The 12,896-nt window shown below is 46.1% G+C and overlaps 1 protein-coding gene across 1 annotated transcript; it reads left to right on the forward strand.

The window, feature by feature from the left end:
- Positions 1–11,095: 11,095 nt before the first annotated feature.
- Positions 11,096–12,595, forward strand: LOC123770175 (uncharacterized). Its single transcript, XM_045761848.2, has one exon. The coding sequence runs from the start codon at positions 11,096–11,098 to the stop codon at positions 12,593–12,595; it is 1,500 nt and encodes a 499-aa protein (XP_045617804.2).
- The last annotated feature ends 301 nt before the right edge of the window (positions 12,596–12,896 follow it).

A 12,896-nucleotide genomic window follows, 5' to 3' on the forward strand; every position in this document is an offset into this window, starting at 1 on the left:
CACTTCTCGAGTCACTTCTGGGGTGTGAGTTTTCAGTTATATATATGTATATATATATAATATATATATATATATATATATATATATATATATATATATATATATATATATATATATATGTTTCATTGAATATGACCGCATATTCTGTATTTATTTTTTTCTGGTTTAGGGCTTCTATCCCTCTAACTATTTTCTTAGCATCAGGGCTTAATTGGAATAGGAGTTCTCCAAAACTCATTTTCGTACTTTTAAGGTGAAGAAAAGAAGTGATTTACTATAGAGTGTATTACACTTATTTGTATAATTTGCACGACGTTTCGAACCTCCATGGTTCATTCTCAAGTGAACAGATCTTACAATACTAGTTGATTTTATACCCGCATTAGGTCAGGTGATAATACAATAAAGGTGAAAAACATGGGGGGGATACATAAGGGATAAACATAGGGGCTGCAGAAGGCGTATTGGCCCATACGAGGCATCTCCTATCTAAACACAAAGATTAATCCAGTGTAATTGGCCTGTTATGTTGGACATTGTCTTCTGTGTTGGCATCGATATGTTCTTGTCTTGTCCTTACTCTCATGGTGGGTAGAGTAAATAGTTCCGTGATTTGGGTGTTCATGGTAGGTCGCTCTATTCTTATGTGAATTGCCTCAAGAATTTGTAATCTTCTTGAATCTTGGGTTTTGTCTATTATGCAAGTATTCTTGTTCAACATTTCTCTTGTTAGAGTAATGTCATGGGCTTGTCTCATGTGATTCCTAGGGGCACCAGATTGAAGATGGCATGTCAAACGCCTCGTCAGCTTGGTCGACGTCATACCTATGTACTTACATTGAAGGTTACATCCTTCGTGGGGGCAAGTGTACATGTATACAACGCTTGACTGCTGTAGAGGGTTCTCCGTCGGCTTCGGGCTGTTTTTGATAAGGAGTTCGGAAGTCTTCTTGGTTTTGTAGAATATTATCAGGTTTATGTTTTGGTTAGGAGTAGTGCTTTTTACTCCTTTACGGATTATTTCATTCATTATTCTTTCCTCTTTTATATGTTCACTGTGCATGGTTGATTTGTAATATAATTTTATTGGGGGTGTTGTGGTTTCTGTTCTAGGTTCTGAACCTAGAACAGAACCTAGAACAGAAACCACAACACCCCCAATAAAATTATATTACAAATCAACCATGCACAGTGAACATATAAAAGAGGAAAGAATAATGAATGAAATAATCCGTAAAGGAGTAAAAAGCACTACTCCTAACCAAAACATAAACCTGATAATATTCTACAAAACCAAGAAGACTTCCGAACTCCTTATCAAAAACAGCCCGAAGCCGACGGAGAACCCTCTACAGCAGTCAAGCGTTGTATACATGTACACTTGCCCCCACGAAGGATGTAACCTTCAATGTAAGTACATAGGTATGACGTCGACCAAGCTGACGAGGCGTTTGACATGCCATCTTCAATCTGGTGCCCCTAGGAATCACATGAGACAAGCCCATGACATTACTCTAACAAGAGAAATGTTGAACAAGAATACTTGCATAATAGACAAAACCCAAGATTCAAGAAGATTACAAATTCTTGAGGCAATTCACATAAGAATAGAGCGACCTACCATGAACACCCAAATCACGGAACTATTTACTCTACCCACCATGAGAGTAAGGACAAGACAAGAACATATCGATGCCAACACAGAAGACAATGTCCAACATAACAGGCCAATTACACTGGATTAATCTTTGTGTTTAGATAGGAGATGCCTCGTATGGGCCAATACGCCTTCTGCAGCCCCTATGTTTATCCCTTATGTATCCCCCCCATGTTTTTCACCTTTATTGTATTATCACCTGACCTAATGCGGGTATAAAATCAACTAGTATTGTAAGATCTGTTCACTTGAGAATGAACCATGGAGGTTCGAAACGTCGTGCAAATTATACAAATAAGTGTAATACACTCTATAGTAAATCACTTCTTTTCTTCACCTTAAAAGTACGAAAATGAGTTTTGGAGAACTCCTATTCCAATTAAGCCCTGATGCTAAGAAAATAGTTAGAGGGATAGAAGCCCTAAACCAGAAACAAAAATAAATACAGAATATGCGGTCATATTCAATGAAACATGTTTGAAAGAAAACCTGCTGCCAGTATACACCAATATATATATATATATATATATATATATATATATATATATATATATATTAAGACAGGAATATCCTTAAGCATTTTCGTATTTAATAATTCATCTTCAGAAGGATCTGAAGATGTACCTTAGTATGTATAAACCCTCCAGAGATTGATAGACCTTAATAATACCCCTTTCCTCCCCCCCCCCTCCCAGAGGTTGATAGGCCTTAATCCCAACACCAGCCCAACCAGGCAGACACGGAACCATTACAACCAATTCACGGTTCTCTCAGACAGTTGCAAATACTGGTGAGTGCAGCCTTGCACCTTGTTGTACACTAAGAATAACTATGTACACCATTAAATGTATATATTAAAATAATACGAAATAATGTATAGCATTGATACAAATAATAGGTAGAACATGTTGTATATAGTTATTAGAGATACTTAAATTGGAACGCTGTCAAATCGCCAATACTTATAGATAAATATATACGGATAACACAGGCAGACGTCAGATACCTTCCAATTATCTCTCCTAAATAATTGATGTAGTATTTAATATTATTAGTTAATACAATATATATATTTGCTTTGTATAAATTATGTATATGATTTGGTTTGGCGTTGGGCTTAATTGAGGCCTGGCTGCCTCTGGAGGGTTATTAAGGTCTATTGACCTCTGGAGGGTTATTAAGGTCTATTGACCTCTGGAGGGTTATTAAGGTCTATTGACCTCTGGAGGGTTATTAAGGTCTATTGACCTCTGGAGGGTTATTAAGGTCTATTGACCTCTGGAGGGTTATTAAGGTCTATTGACCTCTGGAGGGTTATTAAGGTCTATTGACCTCTGGAGGGTCATTAAAGTCTATCGACCTCTGGAGGGTCATTAAGGTCTATCGACCTCTGGAGGGTTATTAAGATCTATCGACCTCTGGAGGGTTATTAAGGTATATCGACCTCTGGATGGTTATTAAGATCTATCGACCTCTGGAGGGTTATTCAGGTCTATCGACCTCTGGAGGGTTATTAAGATCTATCGACCTCTGGAGGGTTATTATAGCCTATAAAAGCCTGGATTATTATTAGAACCATTAGGATAGTCGTTAGGGCCTATCAACCTCTGGATGGTCATTAAGGCCTATCAACCTCTGGATGGTCATTAAGGCCTATCAACCTCTGGATGGTCATTAAGGCCTATCAAACTGGACTAACCATTCATCAGTAGTGTCTCTTTTCGGCAATGTTGACGCAGAAAGAGTTGGTTGAGTAGCTAAAGTGACATACTCGCTGCAGTGCGGACCCAGGATCGATCCCCCCTATACTTCTTGAACGATGGTACAGAGAATATAAGTCACCCCCCCCCCCCACATAGTTGAGCGCAAATATCCCAACATCACACATACCACATCACAACATCTGCCCGAAACGCTGCGCGTACTAGTGGCTTTACAAGATTGTAAATACTGTACTATGCTATGTATTCTCACAAACCCAATGTATCTTCTTGTATATAAATAAATAAATAAATAAATATGGCAGTAATGACGTTGTGGACCCATGTGAAGTAGTTTCAGTCCGTCGTGGAACACTTTTGATCTACTGTAATTACAAGAAAAAAGTCAACTGGGAACCTTTTACAGTAGTCATATGTTTAAAACGGATCTAGATAGATAGTTTCCCCCCGCCATAACGTGGGCGATAGTACCGCACTCACTTTCCTGTTTGCGTGATTGTGTAGGGCCCCCGACGTCATCTTGTCTCCCTGTTATCCTGGCCTCCGGCCATTTGCCAGTCGGGAATCCTCGTGTTATCTTGTTATCGCAACCGTTTCCTGCAGATGTGTGATAACTGTGTAGGGGGTTTGTTTAAACTTTCCTGGAAGAGGTGAGGCTTATGGCAGTGCCCACTCGCCGGCTCTTGGGGGGTTGGTTCCTGTCACCTGCAGCGGTGGGTGGGGGGGGTACAACCCAGGGGGGGGGGGAGGGACATAATGGTGAGAGGCACAGTAAGGGTGGGGGAGGCACAGTAAGGGTGGGGGAGGCACAGTAAGGGTGGGGGAGGCACAGTATGGGTGAAGGAGGTACAGTAAGGGTGAGGGAGGCACAGTAAGGGTGAGGGAGGCACAGTAAGGGTGGGGGAGGCACAGTATGGGTGAAGGAGGTACAGTAAGGGTGAGGGAGGCACAGTAAGGGTGAGGGAGGCACAGTAAGGGTGGGGGAGGCACAGTAAGGGTGAGGGAGGCACAGTAAGGGTGAGGGAGGCACAGTAAGGGTGGGGGAGGCACAGTAAGGGTGAGGGAGGCACAGTAAGGGTGGGGGAGGCACAGTAAGGGTGAGGGAGGCACAGTAAGGGTGAGGGAGGCACAGTAAGGGTGGGGGAGGCACAGTAAGGGTGGGGGAGGCACAGTAAGGGTGAGGGAGGTACAGTAAGGGTGGGGGAGGCACAGTAAGGGTGAGGGAGGTACAGTAAGGGTGGGGGAGGCACAGTAAGGGTGAGGGAGGCACAGTAAGGGTGGGGGAGGCACAGTAAGGGTGGGGGAGGCACAGTAAGGGTGGGGGAGGCACAGTAAGGGTGGGGGAGGCACAGTAAGGGTGAGGGAGGTACAGTAAGGGTGGGGGAGGCACAGTAAGGGTGAGGGAGGCACAGTAAGGGTGAGGGAGGCACAGTAAGGGTTAAGAAGGGGGGGGGTCATAGTAAGGGTGAAAGAACAAGGGAAACATAACCCGGATGAAGGAATATAATGACCGCAGGGGGCAACAAACACCTCAACCTGTCTGCACAAACACAACAAAGGTGTTTGTCACTATGTATTGATAGTGTGCTCCCGAGTTGAGCAACATTCTTGCAGCTTGGAGTCTGTGCATGGCTGCCTCACGTCCTGAAAACCTTCACCTGATTGGCATACTAGAAGCCGCTTGCTCCACTAAACTGTTTTCACCCTTTGTTTGCTTGTGACACTGGAGTGATTGCCTCTCCTTGGGGTCTCGTTCGGATATAACTTATTATTATTAACATCTTTATTGACAAAATTAATTACAATTTTGCCTAATCTGAGAATTTTGATAGTCTTATTAAATTGAGGTTAATGCTAGTATTCACTGTCACGCAGGACAGAGGGTCATACATAAGACAATAGGTCTAAACTGTAGGCTGAAGCACATATATATCACGGTTACAATCAATGTTTTAATGTGTGAATATGTGACAACAACTTTCTATTGTGCACTGCCACACAAGTGCAGGGATGGGTTCATAAGTGATGCAGCTTAGAGTATAAATAGAAATTGTTCTTCATTCTTTAAAATGGACAAGCAAATTTTGGGTAAATTGTTAGGATGTCGTCCAGAACACCTGAGTCAATAAAATAGTTACACAGTTGGTGGTACAATAGGCCAGGAGGTCTAAAGTCCTTTACGGTTTCACATTCATCAATATAGTGTTCTAGTGAGTGCATTAAAGGTTTATCACAGAGTTTACAATCTGAATATTCTGGTAGTGGCTCAGCCTCACTAACCTGCCAGATGTGTCTATAGCCAAGGATATAACGATCAAGGACACACCAAATCATCGCCTGGTTAGGTTTCCGTTGTTTGTAAGAGGTACCTGTTCTCTTAAAAAGAACGTCGCTTTTGGCCGTTTGCCAGTATGGCCGAATTTAGACGTAATTTGAAAGTAAAAAAAAATGAAATTAAATTTGGGATTTTTTTTCAACAACAGTAAGTTAAGGGTCCTCTGATAGGTTAGGTGGGCAGGAAATTCTTATAAAGTTTCAAAACGTTATGAAAAACGTTAATGGAAAGTTGCCTCTTTTAACCTTGCAGGGTAAGCCGGACGACTCAAAACAGAAAACGGAACAGTACGTCACTTTTGTGAGTCGATTTCATTTCAAATTACGTCCAAATTTGGCCATAGCGCGCATACGAGCCAAAAGTGACGTTATTTATAAGAGGACGGGTTGTAAACGGTGTGGGGGAGTTGTAGCCTCTACTTCCTCTAGATGCGAGGCATCGCGCGCGGGAAACACGGCCACGCTTTCCTTACCCCCCCCCCCCTCCTCGCCCTCCACACTGGCAAGTCATGTGCTGCCTCCCTGGCATATCAACAGGAGCGGCCTCCTTTTCTCGGAATCAGCTCCGCTCCTGTGCCGGGTAAGTCCACCACGGGCTCGCCATAGCCCGTGCTGCTTGGAACATTTTGGTCCAGAGTAGCTGAATGTAGAACAACAACATCCTATTGCCCTAGAGACATCCTGCAGTTGTGTTTCCTTTGTTCTATGGTGCTTACCAGAAGTCTGCCGTTGGCGTTGCAACCGTTCTGAGGGAGCACGCCGGCATGATTGCATGCTGGTGGCTGGTGTCATCTCCGCTGGTTACTTGGCCAAAATAAAATCAGATGTGATGTTCCAGAGGCATTGGAGAATTAGTCACCCTTACATGGGGGTGTTCGTGTGTAATATTTGAACACTGCCACTCACAGGATGGCCATGGGGGTCCACTAACACTCACAGGCTGGTCATGTACTGCATAATAAATGAACTAGACTAAAACACATTTACTTGGATTTTTCTATTCAGATTATACCGAAGAGGTCCTAAGTCACCGCGCTACTCCTCTTGAACTGGTCAGCGGTGCCATGGCCTCCGTTCTGCCTGGGGAGGGAGGGAGGGAGAGGCCAGTTTTAGGGAGAGGCCACTAGAACATCAACGCTTTCATCGGAGAATCCTTGTTGCGTTAAGGTCTGCGGTGACTGGATTTGGCCGGGGTGGGCTGCATGAGGCTTGAGACAGAAAGGCAATTCGGATACAGAGGACTTTATTGAAGGCAACACAGTATCAGGAAGGCGGGTACATTGTCTCTTCTTCCCAACGTCCCCCCCCCCCTTCCCGTTTTCCCAGGAGGGGGGGGGGGGTTGTTGAGTATTTACATAAATTTTGGCTTGTTTTGGCGGGAGAGAAGAGCAGCCTAGTCAAGAGTCGTGGGCCATTTTTTCTGTGGTCACTATTAATTTCCTGGGCACTACAGTCTAGGCACTATATATATATGTGTGTGTATATATATAATATATATATATATTTATATATATATATATATATATATATATATATATATATATATATATATATATATATATATATATATATTTATTTATATACAAGAAGGCACATTAGGTTGTGAGAATACATAACATTGGTGTTCTTGCGTTCTTGTAAAGCCCCTAACACGCACAGCGGTTCTGGTAAGTCCTTAATCTAACAGATAAATGTAAGAGTATTAATAGATACATTGTAGCAGAATTTGATTTCAACATAATGACTGCAATATAAATTGACTGTATTGATTATTCTGGCGAAGTTGCACGTCTTAAAAACTTATATTGGGAGAAGTGAGTAGCACAAGATACAGCGTGAGTTTGAAGCACAAGGTAAGAAACCACAAGGATGTAATTAGGTTGTTTTTGGTTTTGCTTTTGAATAAGGCATAGGTTGTGACATTTTTATAATTCATCAGGGAGTGAGTTCCATAGACTGGGTCCTGATATTTGCATGGAGTGTTTGTACAGATTTAGTCTGACTGGATATCGAAGAGGTATTTAGTTCTGGTGTGGTGCTCATGGGTTCTGTTACATCTATCAAAGAAGAGTTTCAAATCAAGATTAGCATTTAGGAATAAGGTTTTGTACATGTAAATAGCACAAGAGACTGTGTGGAGTGAGTGTATGTTCAGCATGTTTAGGGCTTTAAACAGGGGGGGGGGGAGGCTGTGTTATTTGAAGACAGAGTTTGTTGATCCAAGTGTGACTTTGGTGCCCACGGTAATGATAAGTAATTATCAAAAGAAGGTAATTACCACGATAAGTAATTATCAAAAGAAGGCACCAAGCCGGGAAGGCTATGTACCACCATCATTTGTGCGGGATATTCAGAGGGCGCTAAATATCATTAAGGATGCCAATAGGAGAACAAAAGCGCATAAGGTAAACGATATCACTGGTATCCGATTCACCAAGAATTCCATCGAGGGACAAGTGACCGCGAGGGACGGTTGGAAAGCAAGACACCGCTCGTCCTGGAAGTCAGGACATTCAACAAGGATAAGACTGTACTACTGTAAGAGGGACAATGTAGTTAGGACAATAAGGAGCAGGACGGCACTCCATTAAGTGTCCGTGAGTTAAGCGCGTATGGCCAATAAGTAACCTTGTCAGAGCCGTTTCCCACCGCTGGTTTCGGTGGCAGGAGGAAGGCCACAGGGACACACTACTCTTAAGAGTACGCAGTTTGTTACCAGTAACAGAAGACCAACAAGCCTGCCAACGGGCAAGGATGGAGGAATGAATAACCGGGTAAAAGTCGGAATAAGGAATACCTTTACGGGAGATAGGACAAGCGCGGACAGCTTCCTTAGCGGCAGCGCCCACACACTCGTTTAGAAACAACCAATATGACTGGGAACCCAGCAAAAGTACTGTCTTAAACCTGCTGGAGATACCAGGATAATGATAATGACCACAGAAAAAATGGACCACGACTCTTGACTGGTAACTAAGCCGCTCTTCCCTCCCGCCAAAACTAGCCAAAATGTATTTAAATACGCGTCACAGAGCGCCGTAAAGAAGGGAAGGGGTTGGAAGGGAGACAGTGTGTGTGTGCCCGTCTTCCTGATACTGTTTTGCCTTCAATAAAGTCTCCTTCTATCCGACAACTTATTAATCACAGATTAACAAGAGTCTTCTTTTCTCCGGAATTCATCTTTTAAGTTCGGAATATAATTTGGCTCTCGCATGTCTCAAGAATTTGGTCTCTGCGGCCACAGGTTTGTTACTGTTCTCAAATGTGGGACAAATATCCGTTAGCATAACATATTGTATGCAAGTCTGAGGGGAATTCTTCGTCACTTTAGGTCATTCGGCCTGGCGTTTAGGTTGACGTCGCTAGCCTGGCGTTTAGGTTGACGTCGCTAGCCTGGCGTTTAGGTTGACGTCGCTAGCCTGGCGTTTAGGTTGACGTCGCTAGCCTGGCGTTTAGGTTGACGTCGCTAGCCTGGCGTTTAGGTTGACGTCGCTAGCCTGGCGTTTAGGTTGACGTCGCTAGCCTGGCGTTTAGGTTGACGTCGCTAGCCTGGCGTCTAGGCTGACGTCGTTAGCCTGGCGTCTAGGCTGACGTCGCTAGCCTAGCGTCTAGGCTGACGTCGTTAGCCTGGCGTCTAGGCTGACGTCGCTAGCCTAGCGTCTAGGCTGACGTCGCTAGCCTAGCGTCTAGGCTGACGTCGCTAGCCTGGCGTCTAGGCTGACGTCGCTAGCCTAGCGTCTAGGCTGACGTCACTAGCCCGGCGTCACAGCTGCTCACTGGCCGGGTCCGACCTACTCTCAGAGAACTGCAAGTTGTGTACTGTACAAGGCGTTGACGTCTGGCTGTAACATCCTAATACTATACAGTATTAAAATCCTAGTTTCATCTCCTAGTTAGTGTCTCTTGCTAACCCAAGAGTAAAATACTAAGTACCGTCTCACTAGACCATGACGAAGTGTCTTATTAACCAAACTGTCGGCGTCTACCCCCTCTCCCCCCCCCTTCACGGTAACTAATTATCAAAAGAAGGCGCCAAAGGTGGGAAGCTTATTCTGCCTCGGCCGCCAACCCCAGACATCTTTGTAATATAAGATCAGTTCCTGGCGTTATCTCCTGGGTACCACTTACGGGCTATTCATGCCCGTGCCACCTCTTGAGTGACTTAATCTTCATCAATCTTATCTCCTGGTCTCCGCCTCACTGGCATCCACCAAGGATGCCGTCAACCTAACCTTGACTGTGACATATTTAAACCAAAAAATAACTGAAAATGCAAACATAGAAATACGCTTCTGTAGGCCTGTTGTAACGGCTGGATTGAGCTTGGAAAATAAATCAGTTTATATACTCTTCAGATATATTTGTAAAGTTTAGTTTACGAGATTATATCAGAGGATTGGATATGTAGGGTGTGAGAGAATGGCATTGTTGGTGGGGAGGGGGGGGGGGTAGATTGACGGGTTGGCTGTTGAGTTGCTGATTGGGTAGAGAAAGTTGACGTTGGGATGGCCTGCCGGTGAGGGGGAGAGGAGGGGGGTGTGCTGAGGGTAGCGCCAGTGGGGTGTTGTGGTAGGTTGGGGATTGTTGTTGTGGTTGTTGAACACTGGCAGGTGGAGAACGTGGCGAGAGGAGAGGGGAGGCGGGGCTTGGCCTGTGGTGGGTGGGGGAGGGATGGTAACACTTAGCGGGAGGGATAGTAGCTTGGACTCCAGGATGGCCAGATGTGAGACTGGATTCCATTCGGCAAGGGATAGGTGGGTACGGACAGTATACCGGTACACGATCATCATGGCAAGTGTGTGGGCATGGATAGTTAGGAACGCCAAGCCCTGGAATAGGCGTAAGACTAGAGGATAGGGGAACATAATTCTTAAACACCTTCGGTGAGCTATACTGTGAACACATTTTATAGCCCGCATCCCGGGTAGATAGGATAGGATAGATGAGCTGACTAGTGGTACAAGAGGAAGGATAGCCATACGTGGTACTAGTATTCATTGATACAGGATTGGAGGACGCCGGGATAGTGGCACCGGATAAAGAATAGGCAGATGGCGTCTTAGTGATCCAGGTATGCTGTGTCTGACTGACACTAGAAAACAACATTAACGACTCGGGACTCGTGGAAGCGACAGGAGAGCGTGTCGTCCTATCCCAAAGGGGTGGTGGATAGGGGGTATGTCGGGAGGTATCCGAGGGCCGGGGAACAGGATAGGTGACATAGGGGAGAGAAGGGGTGTGGCTGTTGATCGGCATTGTGGCGTGGGTCGCAGACAGAGACGAAGAGGTCCATGCCAGTCGCGGCAACTCCCGCGCGAGGCGTTCGCCTACAGAATCCAGTCCTGGTGGATTGGTGAACGGCTCTACTACGTCTTGGGATGTGATGAACGAGCCTGGTACTGTGGAGGACGAGCCTTCCACTCGCGTGGAGGCTGAATCTGGTGCTGTGAACGTGTTGGCAGAGCCTGGCACTCCTGGTGATGTACAGGCCGAACTTGGCACTCCTGGTGATGTACAGGACGAGCTTAGCACTCCTGTTGACGTGGAGGACGAGCTTGGCACTCCTGGTGATGTACAGGACGAGCTTAGCACTCCTGTTGACGTGGAGGACGAGCTTGGCACTCCTGGTGATGTACAGGCCGAACTTGGCACTCCTGGTGATGTACAGGACGAGCTTAGCACTCCTGTTGACGTGGAGGACGAGCTTGGCACTCCTGGTGATGTACAGGCCGAACTTGGCACTCCTGGTGATGTACAGGACGAGCTTAGCACTCCTGTTGACGTGGAGGACGAGCTTAGCACTCCTGGTGATGTACAGGCCGAACTTGGCACTCCTGGTGATGTACAGGACGAGCTTAGCACTCCTGTTGACGTGGAGGACGAGCTTAGCACTCCTGTTGACGTGGAGGACGAGCTTGGCACTCCTGGTGACGTGGAGGACGAGCTTGGCACTCCTGGTGACGTGGAGGACGAGCTTGGCACTCCTGTTGATGTACAGGACAAGCTTGGCACTCCTGTTGATGTGGAGGACGAACTTGGCACTCCTGTTGACGTACAGGACGAGCTTGGCACTCCTGTTGACGTAGAGGACGAGCTTGGCACTCCTGTTGACGTAGAGGACGAGCTTGGCACTCCTGTTGACGTGGAGGACGAGCTTGGCACTCCTGTTGACGTGGAGGACGAACTTGGCACTCCTGTTGACGTACAGGACGAGCTTGGCACTCCTGTTGATGTGGAGGACGAGCTTGGCACTCCTGTTGACGTGGAGGACGAACTTGGCACTCCTGTTGACGTGGAGGACGAACTTAGCACTCCTGTTGACGTACAGAACGAGCTTGGCACTCCTGTTGACGTGGAGGACGAACTTGGCACTCCTGTTGACGTACAGGACGAGCTTGGCACTCCTGGTGACGTACAGGACAAACTTGGCACTCCTGTTGACGTACAGGACGAGCTTGGCACTCCTGGTGACGTGGAAGACAAACTTGGCACTCCTATTGACGTACAGGACGAGCTTGGCACTCCTGGTGACGTGGAAGACAAACTTGGCACTCCTGTTGACGTTGAGGACGAACTTGTTACTCCATTGAACGTGAAGGCCGCTCCTATTGACGTGGAGACCGAGCCTAATATGCTTGGAGACGTTGGTACTGGCTGTGGGGATCTCAAAGGAAGGTTGGGAGAAGAGTGTATCTCGGTGAGTAGCTTCAAGAGATCCTGTAGGATACGTGAGGACACCATGATGTCCCTTGCGTCTCCCTGCTTGGCTGTTGCTGCTGCTACGGATGATATCGCCGCCAGGATAATATCCGGCTTGGACCTCGAGGCATCAAGAGAAGGAGGAACAGCAGCAACAGCAGGAGCGGTAGCAACAGGAGGTTGATAAAGAGAATAACTACGGTTCTCTTTTCCGGTATCGTTCTGCCACTCGAAGTTGGGTAGCTTGCAGACTCTGTGCTCAAAGACGTGGCCGGAGGAGAGGCCGCCTCTGCAGTGTTTGAAGGGACATCGGTGACGAAGGTGGGTCTTCTTCAGGGGTTCGATTTCCTCGTCGGGTGGATTCTCGTCGTCGGTGTCCTCGGACGTCCGCCAGATGTCCATTCTTCGTCTCCGTCGTCTGAGATTTCCTGGATCACTGCCCTCTAGGCTGTGTGGTTAGAATATGAACATTATTCGAGATGCTC

Source organism: Procambarus clarkii, chromosome 45 (genome assembly GCF_040958095.1).
Source record: "Procambarus clarkii isolate CNS0578487 chromosome 45, FALCON_Pclarkii_2.0, whole genome shotgun sequence".
Taxonomy (NCBI): Eukaryota; Metazoa; Arthropoda; class Malacostraca; order Decapoda; family Cambaridae; genus Procambarus; species Procambarus clarkii.

Coding starts and splice junctions, on each gene's coding strand:
- LOC123770175 (XM_045761848.2), top strand. CDS start 11,096: ATGAACGAGCCTGGTACTGTGGAGGACGAGCCTTCCACTCGCGTGGAG.